Here is a 17,641-nt window from a genome sequence, read left to right on the forward strand (position 1 = left end):
AAAACAGACCACCTTCCCCAGAAGGTGCTCGGGAACTGGCATCAAATTCATTCAAGAAAGAAAAGAGGTGTCATGTAGTTCAAAGACAAAGTTTGAGGATTGCATGACAGTTTATAGGTGATGCAGGCTGCTGTTGCAGGTGGAAGGAAAAAAAAAAAAAACACAACCAGCATTATTTGTCCTGTGGTTTTCAGTTAGGTAGCTTTCTCAGTGCCAAGCCTCCTGGAGGTTTCCATTGCAGATACTGAGGCTTATTCTGGAAACACAATATGTCATCACCAGCTCCAATTTCTCTCCTAAGTGTGTGATCTGATACAACTCCCCTTCAAAGATGGGGGTGCAGGGGCAAAAATATCATCTCCACTATTTCCCTTCATCTCTCAAAAGGTGTGGTACATCTTTGCAAAATCTTTCATCTTTGCAAAATCTTTCTTCGTTTTCAAGCATTCATTTGGAACGAGTCTGTTTCTCATTTGGAATGAGCTCCCAGGCCACTGCCCCGTGGATGACGGCAGATGGAGCAAATTTGACCTCTGGCCCTTTGAGCACTGCCTGGGCCTGGCAAATGGATGTTGGCTGAATTCAAGTATCACCAGACAGTAAAAGAAAGCTTAGGGTTTGAAGCCAGATAGTCCTGAGTGCTGCCCTTTACTCAGGCCTCGCCCAGGTACAAAGTTACTCAGCCTACCCTGTGAGGATGATGGGAGATGTAGGGATAGGAAGGAACAAGAATACTCGTTATCCTGCCTTGGGTTAGATAAAGGGAAGCGTACCAAGCCTAGAGGAGTTGGCACTGCCCTTCCTGTCGACTCTCTGTTGCGGAAGGAAAGACAGATGTCAAGGTGGCCAGTGGGGAAGCCAGTGAAGCACCTGCCTTGCTGAGGCCTGTGGGCTCAAGCACGAAGTTATCCCCAGGTGGACATAGCAGCACAAAAGCACCCACGTCGCCCTGAACCTCCAAAGTTCAGCCCACAGGGATGGACACCCTGAGCCCCCATTCTCTGCTCTTGAAAATAAAGGCAATCACCCCTCAGCTGCCAGTAGCTGTGGGCGGGCCACTCCAGGACCTATGAAGGCTCCAGCCTGGTGACCGGCTCTCAGTGTGCATAGCACCTGTTGTTCCCTTTGTTGCTTACTACACCCTCCTCTGCTTGATGAGTTTCCCTGAGGATGATTCCAGCTGCTTGGTTACTCTAAATAGAGTTCTATATAAAACTAAGGAGGAATGGAATGGTAGAAAAATCTTAAATCATCACCTCCGGCTTCTGGCATTTGGATTCCATCAGAACACAGGGAAAGATGGCAATGGAAAATTCCTCCTGATTTAAGGCAATTTGTTTGAAATATCTGTTAAATTAAATCATCTCTGCCAAATCAAACTTTATGCGTACTCCAAAGTCAAAGGAGCACTAAAGTACTTAGAGAAAGAATTTCCATAAATCTCAACTGTTATTAGTAATAATATCCAGAGGCATAAAAGTGAAAATGCCTCCTTATGACTGTTTATCCAGTCTTACTGAAAAAGGTAGTATTTTGCATAAGTAAATTTTCAGTGGTTTTCAGAAAATTGACTTTACCCTTTTTTCAGAAAGCTGACTTTTACCCTTTGCAACAGTGATACTCTTTAAATATTAACTATTGCACTGTGCTTTCTTAATGAGAGAATATTTGAGAGAACAGTAATTTGATCTTTGAGATGACAGACAGTGCTACAAATATCCATTCTTACAGTGGGCTGTTGAGAGCTGTTGGCTCCTATAGCAGAGGAACGAACCCAATTAATCTTCTCACGACTCCATAGTGGTAGGTTGATAATGCCCCCTCCCAAAGATATCCAGGTCCTAATCCCCAAAACCTATAAATGCTACCTTATATGGGGAAAAAGGGGATTTTGCACAAGTGATCAAGCTACAGATCTTGCCAGGGGAGGACTACCCAGGATTATTCAGGAGGGCCAGTGAAATCACAAGGGTCCTTATCAGAGAGGAGCAGGAGGGTGAAAGTCAGAGGAGACGTGGTAGGACAAGCAGGGACAGAAGAGACTGCAAGATGCTCTGGTGCAGCTCTGAACATGAAGGAAGTGGCTCGTAAGCCAGAGGATAAGGTGGATTCTAGAAGCTACAAAAGACAGAGACAGGTTCTCCCCTAGTCTCCAGAAAGGATGTAACCCTGCTGACACCTTGATTTTAGACAGCTGAGCTCTAAAGCTGTAACATAATAAATTTGTATTGTTCTAAGTCACTAAATTTGTGGCAATTTCTTACAGCAGCTATAGGAAGCATGTGACCTGAAACATCCCCTTTACAAATGGGGATGATGAAGCCCTTGTTCAAGGCCGTTCAGGCAGGAAATGGTTCCAGCCTGGGCCTGCCCTCCTGAGCCCACAGTTCTCCCCACCTGCCTTCTCGCCCCTCCATGTGGCCCAGCACACAGAGGTTTGCTGTCTCGTGTGAGAAAAGCATCCTGCAGGAAGGATCATGGGTATTTCGCAGCAAGTGTTTTGCAGAGCACACATTTTCACAGTTCTAGCATCTGCGGTAATTTGTGCAACGGCAAATCAGAACAGAAATAGCTACAGCAATAAAAATACAGTTTAAGAAGTCTCTGTACTTTCAAGGCTGAACTTCAAGCAACTGCAGACTTAGAGACTGATGATTCTCTGTAATTAGTACATCAGTTTTGATACAAGGAGGGATGGATCAGCATGAGATGTGGAAAGAAACAGAAGGCGGCACCAAGCCAGATAAAGGAGAGGAGAGAGAAGCTCTGGAGCCAGGTTAAACTTATAGTTACCACATCAGGAATTTGCAGCTGAGGCCCCTCTATCCTGGCAAGGTTTTAGGTAACCAAGCCTCATTCAGTAGTTAAATCTGTATCAGTCTAAGCTAATTGTTCAGTAAGCTGCACAGTTCATTTTATAATATGGGCTTCGTTATCCCCAATGGGTCTTATGGTTTATAGAAACCTGAGAAAAAGGAGCTTCATATGGATGGAAACAGGGTACACCTATTAAATGGTACTCCTGGGCCTTTAAATCAGCCTCCCCTTCCCCGCCATCACCCAGACACCAGCCCAGAAGGACGAGCAACAGAAACCTACCATGTTTATCCAGGTACCCCTACTCCCACACCTGCCCCTTAACCTCACCTTCAGGGGTGAGTGGGAAAAAGAACAGAGGGACGAGGATGCTGTGGAGAGCTCAGTCTCACTGAAGCCTTGCAAGTGAACTTGCCAAGATCAACCAAGCCGGTTACTCAGGTACCATTTTCTATTTACATCCTGGTTCTCGAGGGTTACGTTTTTAGAAATAAGAGGCCATGAGACAGGTAGAGCTACTTTTCCCTACAGTGATTTTGCTTTTTAGAGGACAAAGAAGAAAAAAACAAACAAAAAACCCACAACAACTCCATACTTAGATCTCCTAGAATATTTCAACGTGTAGCCATGGGAATCTCTTATAAATTGAAGAAGGGAGGGGAAAAAAGGGACTTCCTCCACTCAAATCTAATTTCCACACTCTACTCTCCACTTGTCTAATTATTACACAATACAAAAGTACTTGAAGCCTGGATAATTCATTTTTGTAAATTTTACCAGAAAACTTCTTAACTGAAGTATATGGGGTCAGGATAAGGGGCAGGAGGAGGCCCAAAGGAATTGGCACTGAACTTCAAAGAGCTTATGTCATGATTTGAGAATTCTTGATTACATAACAAAGGCATTGCACAATTTAACCTTACCCATCTGCTATGGGTGGGCGGCACTATGCGTAAATCTCCAGACCGCACATGTCTAGGCCCTTTTTAAAGTCAAAAAGGGGGAAATGTATTACAGCATAATTTTTGCATTAAATTCTTAAATACTGCTGGCATATACACAAAGGATTTAATCGGGCCCTTTATAGATCCATTTCTCCTTGTACATATTGACTGGCAAACTTTTTAACTGAAACCCTGACCCAGAATGACCTATCTTTTCTAAGGTACAGTAATGAGCTCCTTTGGGAAATAGGAATGCCATAAACGGGGATACATCACTTTAAATAAGCCAACTAATATGAAAAATTAGATTCACAAGCAGGTAGCAGAGAGGGTAATTACTTAATTCTTTTTTACTTCATTAAAAAGATACCCAAGAAGATTGATTGAATAATGAGTTCCTTGACAATATTTTAAAATATCTAATTCATGAACATATGAGTTAACACACTTACATGAGAGATGAAATGGGGAAAATGGCATCTTTTGAGTACTACTATATCCCAACCACTTTTTGCAACACACTTTACGTTTTTTCACTCATTCAATCAACAAAAATTTATTGAGTACATATGATAAGCCAGGACCTCTGCCAAGGATACGAAATAAATGTAGTAAGTCAGTCGAAAGTAAATCCCTGCTTCTGAAGCTTACAATCTAGTGAAAGACACAGAAATCGTAAGTAAGGATGTTATGTGGTACATTGCAGAAGTGTTGGTCTAAGGAGAAATAGTTAAAACTATGGAAGAGAGTGCAAAGTAACGGGTGGGGAGAGTTCTAGTCAAAGAGACCAAAAAAATGATAAATAAGGAAACTATACAACACACTAGAGAAAGATGAGCCAAAGAGAAAAACATCAGAAAGCCCAAGGGATTATTTGGTGGGGGTGCTGAGGTTTTATACACACAGAGTACCTAGGGAAGGACTCATTCAGAAAGTGACTCTTCAGGAAGGCCTGAAGGTTGTGAAGGAGGTTTCCACTAAGACACAGGGAAAGAACATTCCGGGTGGAGGCAAGGGCTGATGCCAAAGCCCTGAGATGAGCACGTACCTGGCAGGTATAAGGAGCAAAAACAAGGACATATCTGGAGAGACGAGGGGCAGGGGAGAGGAAGAGGAGATGAGGAGGGAGATGGGGGAGTTCAGACGAGCCAAGGGGGAGGACTGGGTTTTTACTCGGAGTGACGCTGGATATGCAGGAGGGCTCCGAATAGAGGCGCGACGGGACCTGACCTTTGTTCCTGCAGGATCGCTGGCTGCCATGTTGAGCACAGAGAGCAGTTAGGCTACGGCAAGAATGGAGGCCAGAGATGACAGTGGCTTGTATGAAACGGACGCTGTGAGGGTGCTGAGACATGGCAGGGTTCTGCAGTATGTTGAGGAGAGAACACCCGGCTTTGTTAACAGAGCACGCGTGGGGCATGAACCAGACAGTCAAGACAGACCCAAGGTTTCTGACCTGAGCAAACGAGAAGGAACTGCTGTTTACCAAGACGGGGTACAGCAGGGCTGGCACCTGTGCCTGTGCGTCAGGTCCAGCCTGCTTTTTGTTTTTGTACAACCTGGAATTAAGGGTGGCTTTTACATATTTTCGAGGTTTGTAAAAACGAAATGAAAAAGAAAAAGGAATATTTGGCAGAAAACGGATGTGGCACTCAAAACTGAAAATATTTACATTCTCTTTACAGTTTGGTGACCCCTGGACCACGGGAGACAGGGTCTGGGGAGGCAGACCAGGGTCTGAGCGCACCGTGAGAGGCCCTGCAGACGTCCAAGTGCAATGGCGATTGGGCAGTTACAGATGCAGTACGCAGGCTTGGGGAGAGGATTGGGCTGAAACACAAGTTTGGAAGTCTTCGGTCTAAATGGAGTTTAAAGCTGTAGAACAGGAGGGATCACCTGGGGTGTGAGAATAGAAAGAAAGAAATCCACAGGCTTAGCCCCGTGGCCTCCGAGATACAGAGATGGGAGAGCCAAGGAAGAACCAGGAGAGGAGACTGAGGAGCAGCCAGGAGGGTAGGGGGGCCAGGTGACGGGTTACACTTCCTGTCATTTGATCTTCAAACCCACTCAGCAAGGGGGTACACTTAACCCTACTTTACTGATAAGGAAAACTGAAGCTCACAGAAGTAATCTGACCAAAGTCACCCCACCAGGAAGTGGCAGGGAGATTCACTCCCAAGTCTCCCTAACTCTACCTATTCCATGTGGCCTCTCTACAGGACAACCTATTGGATTATTACCGATACAATAAATACAATTAATGCCAAATAATTCCAGGCAGTCTTTAAAGCAATGTTGCTTCTAAGTAAAAAGCTAATTCTCTGGTTAAAGGCTGAGAGCCTCATCAAGGCAACCAAGCAATCAGGACGAGCACAGTTCCCCAGCAAATTCGAAGCAGGTCACAGACACTGTCAAATGGCTCACGAGGTCATCCTCAGGGGTGGAGGGGAAGATATTTTTCATAACTCGACTGGAAAATTCCAAAGTTTTTCCAAAGGAACAATAATTAAATGAGAATAAGTAAGTAATTTTCATTAAAAAAAGAAGAAAATGCAATAATATGTGTGTGTATAACAAAATTATATTTATTAAAATGTATCTTGGAAAAACAATGTACTAGAACAAAAATCATTGAAACAGACCAAAATCTCAGAATTAGATGCAGTATCTTGGGAAATTCTGGTATTGCAAAATAAAATTGAAGGGATTGATTTCTCTATAAATAAGCTGAGTCAAGTGATAACCATTTGGAAACACAGTAAGATTCCTACCATACACCATAAACTAAAATAAATTTCAAGAATATTAAATTTCATAAACATTATGAATCCATAAAATAAAATTTGAAAAAAAGTATAAGCATTTTCCCCTAAAATGACGATGGTCTCTTTTAACAAAGAGAAATCATGGAGGATAAAAAACATAAAGGAATATATTGATAACTTTGAATGAGCAGTTACTTAGATTCTGTACATAAAAAGATACGATAACAAAATGTAAAGGCAAATCCTAAATTGGGGGAAAATATTTACAAAATATAACAAAGTATTAACATGCAAAGGCCTCTAAGAAATCAACAAAATATGAGCACTAAAAAAAAGGATAACAGACAAACTTTTTTCAAAGTTTCTATAATAAATAATATCACTCGTGTTCTTCAGAAAAAAAAAGAATGAAAGCAGTTTTTCTCACTTTACCTTGATTATCCTATAATAAATAAGTTATTAGGGGGGAAAATTAAAGGCATTTTAAAAAATTTAAAAGGAACAGAAAAGCCCATAGCTTGAGTAAAGCTACATCACAGATCAGCCATGGCGGTAGTAAAACCAGCCTAGGATTCAGCACTCTACTTACCAAGCCAGCTTCCAGAAAACATGATACAACCATCAGTGTCGAAAGAGAAACACATATAATGAAATATAGCAGCCCTGGGGGAAAAGTGACCATCTCTGATTTAGAAAGGACAAAGCTATGTTGGCACCTCTTATTTCCACGCCTTTAGCCTTCCTTTCCCCTTTCCTCCTGGAGTCACAGAGCATTAGGCTGAAAGAGACCCAAGAAATGTTACGGTCTCATCTCCTTATTTTGTACTGTGACAAAACTGGGGCCCAAGTAGCAAAGGAAGTTGGCCCAACAAGGCAGGCTACCTGTTCCAGTGGTCTTCTCATTGCACCTGATGACTGATGCCCTTCTTCCCAGATAGCTGAGTGTTGAAAAATAAGACATGACTTTACAAATACCTCATCCTCCCAAAAACATCAGGAAAAAAACAAAGAGAAACAATGCAAATTTCCAATATTTTGTTAGAAAATACTTCATAATGTTTGTGAGGCCATTCCCTTTTAGGAAGGTTGTGTTACTGTTTTGATCACCAGGACATCTTTGTTCTTCTGAATTCCCTTTCCTGCTGAAGAACTCAGAGAATCACATGTATTGACAGGACAGGCTGAATAGGTCACTGCAGTCTCATGACATGACCCCATGAGCCCATCCCTCCACGTCCGACATTGGTTGGTCTAGGGTCTGTCTGATTAGATAGCATCGTATCTGCCCCAAGCTTTTTAGCACAGAGCCCAGATCACAGGACCAGGCACGAGCCCACAGTACCCTCTCCAGTCCCTGTGAATGCCTTCCTGACCCTTCCACCATGGCCCAGCGGATACTCTAGACTTCCCTGGCTCTGGGGACAACTGCTCTTCATTCCTGGAGGACTTCAGTGAGTAATGTGCTTTCATGTCAAGAAATGCAATTTTGCTTAAATGTTCAGGCAGCTGAGAGATCAGTAAGGCTGATTGTTCGTGGAGGTATAGAATTCATGAACAATGACATGACCCTAATGCTTTCATTATTCAAGTATGACTGCTTTACTGTCATTTTATTTTTAATTTTGATTATGGATTTTTTAAAGCGAGCATTGCTTAAATTTTGATAGTTATGGTTTGGCTCTGTTTCAGCCATAGGCAAGCCCTTGATCCTTGATTCTGATGAATCTCAGCCAAGCATTCAGCCTTTCCACTGAGTCCCTCAACCTCAATCAAATTCTAGCCGAAGATTTGACCAGTGCACACACAACAGGACTGATTCCCAGAACATTCCTAAAATAAAGGTAGGGGCCGGGCGCGGTGGCTCATGCCTGTAATCCTAGCACTCTGGGAGGCTGAGGCGGGTGGACAGCTCAAGGTCAGGAGTTCAAGATCAGCCTGAGCAAGAGCGAGACCCGGTCTCTACCAAAAAATAGAAAGAAATGATCTGGACAACTAAAAATATATATATAGAAAAAATTAGCCGGGCATGGTGGTGCATGCCTGTAGTCCCAGCTACTCAGGAGGCTGAGGCAGAAGGATTGCTTGAGCCCAGGAGTTTGAGGTTGCTGTGAGCTAGGCTGACGCCATGGCACTCACTCTAGCCAGGGCAACAAAGCAAGACTCTGTCTCAAAAAAAAAGAAAATAAAAAAATAAAAGAATAAAAAAATAAAATAAAGGTAGGACTTAATACCTTTATCATCCACTAAGTTCTAAAACTAAAAATCATTTCTGAAACAACTTTGATTTTTATAGTAAACTCCAATTTTATATACAATTGTGCTAAAATAACAATATATTTATAAATAAAGTTTATTAATCTTGTTACGTGGAGTATTTACAAGTTTCTCACATGATTGGTCTTTCTAAGTACAATCAAAATTTTGAAAGGTTTTTTTATGGTTTAGCTCCCTGTCTTCCTCAAATAAATCTTCTTTCCCTCCCTCTACCCAGCCCATCCAGGTGACTATGTCCACTGTACCCCCCACCCACACTGACAGACACCTTCCTGCTGGGGCTCCCAAACCCCCCTCCATCACGGCACTCACCTTTGCCAGGGCCTGTCTGGTCCTCTGTCTTCCCTTCTAGGTTATGAACTCCTTAAAGCCTAACCTCCCTTCATAGCTGGCACATCTAAGACCTCAATCAATGGTTCTTAATGAATGAATGAAACTAGGAAGCCATTTACATATATATACTTAATCTAGGTCAAATCTGTCCAAATACTGTTTGTATTTCAGACTGAGCCCCATTTTGGACTGAATACAGGAACACTGGGGTAGTTTGGATGATGAAAACATCCAGTTGCAAAATCAGGCCAGGTGTGATCCAGGTTGCCCCTCAAGATCCTTGGGCTCCAGGTGGGGTTGGAGGGTTGAAGAGGATTGAAACCCTTGGAACCTAGGACCAAGGCTCCTTGAGGATGCCTCATTCCCTGAAGCAGCTTCCCTCTCCATGCCCCTCCACCACACATGTGCACACACACACGCATGCTCAGTGTTTACCCAGCACCTGCGGGAAGTCAGGCACCACTCCGGCACTGAGCATGGGATCCTCACTGCTCTCCTTCCGGACACTCGTCCTAGAAGACACATGCTCCTTCCTGCCTGGCTACAGTGACAGTTCCTACTGGACTTGGAATGCAGCTTCAAACCACACATTTAGAGGGGGAAAAGTTCACTTTGTAGTCATTTACTCACCGTCAGCAGTATGCAAGAGCTTGTGACTTTTCAATGTCCCTTTTGATTTGAATTTCTTGCCACACATGTCACATAGGTGGGTTTTCTCAGTGCTGTGACGATTCATGTGAGCCTTGAGGTTACTCTTGCTACGAGTGGCATACTCACACAAAGAACACTTGAAGGGTTTCACACCTGCCAGGGGAAAAAAATGTATGTATCTATGCATGTATAGGTTTACATGTGTGTGTGAATCCAAAGGAATACAAAAAAAAAAATATATATATATATGTATATATATGTGTGTGTGTGTATATATATATATATATATATGTATATACATATATAAAAATACCCGTTTTGAATAAAGCAGTGCATTTGCTGGTCCTAATAGCCACACACTTCCCCACCCCAGGCTCCCCCTCAAGCTGTTCCTTCCTACGGGGTCTGCCAGGGGCCTCCAGCCTGCAGCTTTCTCTGACCTTCCCCAGTAGACTTCCCTCCCTATCAATGTTCCCGATTCCTATAACTCTTTACTAGTTGGAATGTTCACTGCACCTCACAGTGAGTTGTTCACTTCTGCCTTTCCCCACAATCTGGGAATGCCTTGAGAACAGAGACCCTGAGAATTGTGCAGAGCAGACAGTCATTAAGTTTAACTCAACTGAGTTAAACTGAACAAATTAAAGGCACTAAGGGCCTTTACAAGAACCAGTGGGATCAGGCACCCAGGTTCAGATGTGGAAGCACATTTTTTTACTCCACAAAACAGCTTGTTGGTGGGCTGATGGCTCAGACTATAGGGGCGTCTTGGCGTTCAATGCCCCCTTTGTTCAAGTAGTACATACTGAGGACCTACTTTCACATTGAGTACTGCCAGTTGATCTTGAAACTGAGAAGAGTTGGTCCCTGCTTTCCCAGTGCAGTGGGAGATGGACGTAAGTAAAGAGGTCATTACAGCACAGCGTGACATGCTATAGAGGTGGGGGGGTGGAGGAGGGGAGATTCTTGAACCTGAACACAGACAATTTTTAGCAAGCCAAACATTTTCGCCCATTATTTATACTACCTATGACTTTGCGGTCAAGGAAACTGAGGCTTCAAAGAGACTGAGGGTTATGCCCAGGGGCACAGAGCTGAGATGCACACAGGCCTGGTGTGTTTTATGGCCCGGGTGAAGCCCAGCATGGAGCTGTGTTTTGGGACAGTGAAGTGACAACCTGACCATGAGCACCAGTAAGCTGTGTGCCCTTAAAGTAGCGTCTGGATCGTGGTTCCTGGCTCTGTGAAATGATGGGACCAGCAGTCGCCTTCCAAGGAACATTCTGGACACCATATCTCCTGTCCTGGGCTGGTCATTTATAACACTCTCTTATGAGAGCAAGGCTGCAGCTGTGGTGCTGGCTTGGGCCTATCAGCATCTTTCTGTATCACGTGCTACCCTGAGCAAAGCTGTAGATGGCTCAGGACTACCACCACTGCAGAGGAGATGCCCTCACAAACCCCACTAAGGGGAACATAGCCCAGCAATGCCATCTGTATATACATTACAAATGCGTGAATGGTTGAAATATAGTCAGGTACCATTGGACCAGGTATTCTTCCAAAGTATTAAAAGAACTCAAAAACGCAGACCTTGGGCAAATTACTTAATCTCTCTGAGCCTCATTTTCCTCACTGGCAAAATGGGGATAACAGCACCTACCTCTACGGCTGTTGAGAGTACTAAATCAGACAACGTGGGTAAAGCACTGTGCACACTGCCTGGCATCTAGTAAGTGTTCAATAAATGCTGGTAAACATAAAAGTATCTTCCAACCTCAGCATTTGATCTCAACTCCTTCTGCCTTTTCCAGGTTCCCATTCTAGCAGTTACTATTCTCTTTACTGAACAATTACAGTCTCTCTCTTCCTAATAGTTTCTTCCCTGGGGTCTTTAAAGAGGTCATTTGTATCCCATGTTGCAGAAAATGCTTCACCCTCTATCCCATCCAGTCTTATTTCCTCCCTACAGCATTGCTGGTTCCTGACTAGCAGGCAGGGCCCTGATGCAGATGCCTGAAAGGGCTTTTCCTAGCCGCTTGGCTCCCACCCTCATTCCTAGGAGGGCCATATCCTTTCCCGGGGGAGAAAGCAAAGTTGGCGGCACACTGTCTAAGAAAACCTTGACTTCCAACTTCCCAAAGTCCGTCAGAGTGGCTCTCCCACACTTTCTCTGCACAGACAAGCACCCCAAAAGCATAGCCTACATTCTTTCTCTCCACTCAACCCTTCCACCTTCTGAATTGCTTTCCTATGACATGAACAATAATACTCCACACTGCCAGATTTAGAGGAGTCCTTGCTGCCCTCCTCACCTTTACTCATTCATACAGCCACTTCTGGAACACCTGCTCAGCCTAGAACACCACGGTGAGCACCCAAATTGCTGCCATGAATACAACACTGATTTTCCTGTTCTCGTGACACTTGCTTTCTAGCAGGGGAGTCGTGATTTTTTTTGCTACAATTGCAATGTGACCTATGAAGTAGCACCTACCTCTACTCATTGCAATTGAAACTAATTAAGTAATGATTTCAATCACTGACCTTAGCTGGCTGATGGACATACTTCTCATTGTACTAAAGAAATTCTAACTGCAGGGACATGAAGGTCTGTCTGGCGTCCTCCTAATGTATTAATATTTCCAAAATGAAGCAGAGAAGCATAAAGGTAAGAGAGTGCTCCATTTGGAAAGATGGATACTCACCTTCATGAGCCCAAATATGACGCTGGAGGTCTGAGCCATTCTTCATGAAATAGAAATCACAATACGGGCACTTCATGGCTCTCTTTCCAATCAGCCCTTTCAGCTGAACCCTCCTCCCCAGAACCTCAGAAATGGTGCTCATGGAGACCTCTAGAAGAAAAGCAGATAACAATCAGAAGGAAACAAAAAACCTCGGTGCAGGTCGCCACCAAGCATCACCAAGGGGGTGAATCAAGGTGTGCTTCAGGGTGGCTGGAGATAGGATTTTTGCCCAAAAAGTTAAAATCAAGTTTTAGATCTAAATACCTGTTAACGTAAAATATGAAGAATGGAGAAACAACATCCTAAGGCAATAATCAGACAAATGCAGAAGGCGAAACTGTCCACAGGAAAAGCGACTCAGTTTCTCCCACAAATGGATGTCATGGGATAAAAGCAGGAGGGGAGTCCTAGAGAACACAGGAACTGGAAGGGACATAGCCAGTAAATTCAAATGCGTGGATCATGGTTCAGATAAACCAACTGTGATTAAGACCTCAAGAGCACAGGCATCAAAAACAAAAATAGACAGATGGGACTTAAACTAAAAAGCTTCTGCACAGAAAAAGAAATAATCAACAGGGTGAAAAGACAACCTGTAGAATGGAAGAAAATATTTGCAAACTATTCATTTCACAGGAAACTAATACCCAGGATATACCAGGAACTCAACAACTCAACAACAACCAAAAAACAAAAAAAAGGAGACAGACATTTTTCAAAAGAAGACATACAAATGGCCAAGAAGTATATGAAAAAAATGTTCAATATCACTAATCATCTGAGAAATACAAATTGAAACCAAATGAGATATCATCTTAACCCAATCAGAATAGCTATTATTAAAAAGTTATGGCAAGGATGTGGAGAAAAGGCAACACTTATACACTGCTGGTTGGAATATAAATTAGTACAACCTCTATAGAAAACAGTATGGCAATTTCTCAAAGAACTAAATATAGAACTACCATCCAATCCAGAAATCCCACTACTAGGTATCTTCCCAAAGTGTCTGCCCTCTTGGTCCTGAGTGAGGTGACACTGTAGGTCGAGGGATAAGCCCTGCCTTGGGGAGCCCATGAGGGCGGCCGAGAGAGGCACAGAGACTGGAGCACATGGTCAGTCACCATGATGTCAGGAGGGCTGGGAGCCACAACAGCCCCCCAACCCAAGACAGACTCTGAGGGAGAGCACACAGAACAAACAGGAATCAACCAGGCAGAACAGAAGGGGAAATGTCCACGGTGGCAAGAACAGAAGTGGAGAGGCTGGATGCCCAGGGAGCTGGTGCCTCATGCACCTAAGAGGCATAGAACATGGGAAGACCCACAGTGACAGTCACTCCAACACACAAAGGATCCTCAGCCAACAACCCTTATAAACCACCACTCTGGGAAACATAGATCTACAAAGGGCATAAGGTGAGAATTTAAGTCAGACTTGTGCCGTATGTGACCCATCTACAAGCATTCAAAGTTCCCATAAAAGGGGGAGGGGAGTGGGGATCACTAAGCCTGCAGGGGGTGGGGGAAGATGTATCTGAAAACCCAGAAAAAAGGACAAAATGAAATAAAAAATTATGTAAACTTCTAAGCTTTAAATAAAGATGACTGTTTCCCTTGAATTTATTCATATCTGCATCCCTCTTTATTTCTATAATGTGCAGTTAATGTATAAGGCTGTATTTTCGAAAAAACATAACCATTTTAACATTATCTTCTATTTTAAAATGCATAACCTTACCAGGATGGTTGGTCTTGATATGTGACTTTATCAATCGATCTTCTGAAAAAGACTTTTCACAGACAGGACAAGAATAACTCCTTTTGTCCTTAATAGAAAGAGAACATAATCAATCAACTATGTCATTTAAATCTGGGCTCTGTGGAAAAATAACCACCACCATCACCATCATCACCAGCAACCACCACCACCACCACCACCACCACCACCAGCATCACCACCACCACCACCACCACCACCATCACCACCATCACCATCATCACCATCACCATCACCACCACCACCACCACCACCATCACACCACCATCATCATCACCACCATCATCAGCACCAGCCTGAACAAAGCTAGACACAGGGCATTCCTTCCAAGCCTATCACATATAGCCTCTACCTGGCCCCGCACTGCCTGGGAGCTCCAGAGTAGAGGAAAGGTACCTGCTCCATGCCAGGAGGGAGGGGTGGAGAGTCCTGTGAAGGTGGTAAAGGGCCCCACCTCGAGGCTGCGGGTCTACCACACAGACCAGTGCTGCTCCAGGACCCAACAGCACATTATATCCTCCAGCACTCAATGAATTGCATGGGGCTTCATGTAAGTTATTCTATTAAGATTCACAACCACTCAAGAAAGACAGGCATTGTTCATGCTCATATTACAGATTGAGAACCCGAGGCCCAGGGTAGTGAACTCGATGTCCACGAGGAAAACCCAGTGCTGGAACTGGAGTGTACAGATGCCCACCCAGGACCTCCCACCACTCCAAGCCCCATGTCCCACCAAGGCTGTAGGTAGGGAGTTCATTCTGCACTGCTACTAGCTTGACAACCTGGGTGGCCATGGCCTTACATCCTTAGTTGGGGAGAAGTGTTTGTGAATTATCAAGCCAAGGCTTTTGCTCATCTCCCTTTTCTCTCAGAGATTGCCTGGATGCTACTTCACATCACAATTTTCCCCACAGGGTGAGTGCTATGGGTTGAATTGTGTCCCCCCAAAAAATCTCATGTTGGAGTCCTAACCTCCAATTCCTCAGAATGTGACCTTATGTGGAAATAGAGTCTTTATAGAAATAATCCAGTTAAAATGAGGTCACTAGGGTGGACCCTAATCCAGTATGACTGGTATCCCTATAAAAAGGGGACATTTGGACACAGACACACACACACAGGGAGAATGCCATGTGAAGATGAAGGCAGAGATCACAGTGAAGCATCTATGAGCCAAAGAACAGCAAAGATTGCAGCAAACCACCAGAAGCCAGGAGAGGCATGGAACAGATTCTCCCACACAGCCCTCAGAAGGGAGCACCCTGCTGGCACCTTGATCTAGGACTTTTACTCTCCAGAGCTATGAGAAAATAAATATCTGTTTAAGCCACCCAATGTGTGGTATTTTATTACCTAACTTCTCAAGCCCACATCTTACAAGAGCCAAAATCTGGGGGGAAGGACTCTATGTATCCAGATGAACAAAAAACAAAACCAAAATATGCAGGAGTTTTACTGCAAGGAAATGTTTCGAGCTGTGTATGTTTTTCAGAATGTTAATGCAGCCCATGCTCACCTGGATTTACAGCAGAACTAATTCCCACCATCTATGGTCATCTACTGTGAGCTCAGCATGACACCAAGTGCTTTCCATGCCTTACATAAATGAACACAATCCTTACAGCACCCCCTCCACCAGCCAATCTACTCTTACCTCTGAATAATGCCAATCACAATAGCTACCACTTCTTAAGAATGTACTGGATGTGAGATGTTTTACATACCACATCCCGTAAGGCTGTGGTCCCCAACCCCAAGCCACAGATTGGTATAGGTCTGTGGCCTGTTAAGGACAGGGCTGCACAGCAGAAGGTGAGCAGCGGATGAGGGACTGAAGCTTCATCTGTATTTACAGCCACTCCCCATCACGTGCATCAATAGCCTGAGCTCCACCTCCTGTCATATCAGCGGCGGAATTAGATTCTCATAGGAGCATGAACCCTACTGTAAACTGCACATGCGAGGGATCTAGGGTGCGTGCTCCTTATGAGAATCTAATGCCTGATGATCTGAGGTGGAGCTGAGGCAGTGATGCTAGTGCTGGGGAGTGGCTGCAAACACAGATTATCATGAGCAGAGAGGTTTGACTGCACAGAGACCATAATAAATCAATTGCTTGCAGATCATATCAAAACCCTGTCAGTGAATGGTAAGTGACAATTAGGCTGCATCTGGTGGTAGGCTTTAATTCAGAATCCGACACTTATTTTAGTCCACACATCTTCCATGAAACTGGTCCCTGGTACCAAAAAGGTTGGGGACTGCTGCTGTAAGGCATTTAGGAACTTGCCCAAGGTCACGCCACCAGAGAGCAGAGCTGGACTCCAGAGCTCTTGTTTTCGTGAGATCATGACTAGCAGTACAGGTTCAGGGTTCAAATCTTGGTTCACCACTTATTAGCTGGGGAACTGTGGGCAAGTGATATAAGCTCTCAGGGTGTAGGTTTCATCATCTATAAAAGGACAATAAAAACTGTGCCTTCTTCATAGGGTCACAAGAAGAATAAAGGAGATAAAAAACACATAGTGCTTAGAACAGAGCCTGGCCTACAGTGCATGCTCAATAAACCGGGAAGACTTTGCCACTGTGGCTTTACTGTTGTCATCATGCAATTCAGCCCGAGGCAGTGGACCATCTCATGACCTAATGCATCCTGGGAGTCTCCAAGAGGGACCTAAATGATCATCCCCCAAACTCCTTTGTGTACTGCTTATTGCTGGGGTCTTAGAACCTTTCCTGAGGCCAGTGTTCTCCAGAGTACACTTAGAAATAGGGGACTTTATATTAAAAAACTAAAACAGAATAAGCACAGTCCCTCTGAACAAGCCAATAGTCTGGATGCACTGCCCACCAAGCGTATGGATACCAAGCAATGCCTGCCACGTTTACGTGTCCATGGGGTCAGGGTAGCTCTCGACAAACTGTCCTGAGCTTCTCGTCCAGCCAACGCCACAGACCCCCACCCCTGGCCAAATCATGGGATCAAGGCTTCTTAGTGCACTCCTGGCATTGTCGTCCTCTGCCCTTGATCTCGGGAAAGACGCCCGGGCCTGGCGGGCATCCTGCAGGCGGCCCCCACCACCCCCGACCGCCTTGCAGGGCCCTCATCATCAGAGTTGATGGAGGCATTCAGAGGGCTGTGAAGGAATTTACAGTGATCTCCCCTGAGCCTCTGTTATTTCATTTTTTTTCTTTTAATCTCTGATAGTCAGAAAGCAATTTATCTCAGAGCTTATCAGGGCCCCTTATTTTTGATGCCTTTGAAGATTGCTGGAAGGACACAGATGGTGGTAAAGGGTACCGGGAGAACAGGGGACTCTTAGGA

The 17,641-nt window shown here is 44.2% G+C and overlaps 1 protein-coding gene across 1 annotated transcript in view; it reads right to left on the reverse strand.

Moving 5' to 3' along the window:
• Positions 1-17,641, reverse strand: part of ZFAT (zinc finger and AT hook domain containing) — a 168,794-nt gene that overhangs the window by 86,262 nt on the left and 64,891 nt on the right. The window contains exons 7-9 of the mRNA XM_012648151.1: positions 14,275-14,362; positions 12,493-12,642; positions 9,764-9,937 (exon numbers count right to left, since the gene is read on the reverse strand). Of these exons, the coding sequence (XP_012503605.1) occupies positions 9,764-9,937; positions 12,493-12,642; positions 14,275-14,362 (412 nt within the window). The remainder of the gene's footprint in view (positions 1-9,763; positions 9,938-12,492; positions 12,643-14,274; positions 14,363-17,641) is intronic.

Source organism: Propithecus coquereli, unplaced genomic scaffold (genome assembly GCF_000956105.1).
Source record: "Propithecus coquereli isolate 6110/MARCELLA unplaced genomic scaffold, Pcoq_1.0 Scaffold28, whole genome shotgun sequence".
Lineage (NCBI taxonomy): Eukaryota > Metazoa > Chordata > Mammalia > Primates > Indriidae > Propithecus > Propithecus coquereli.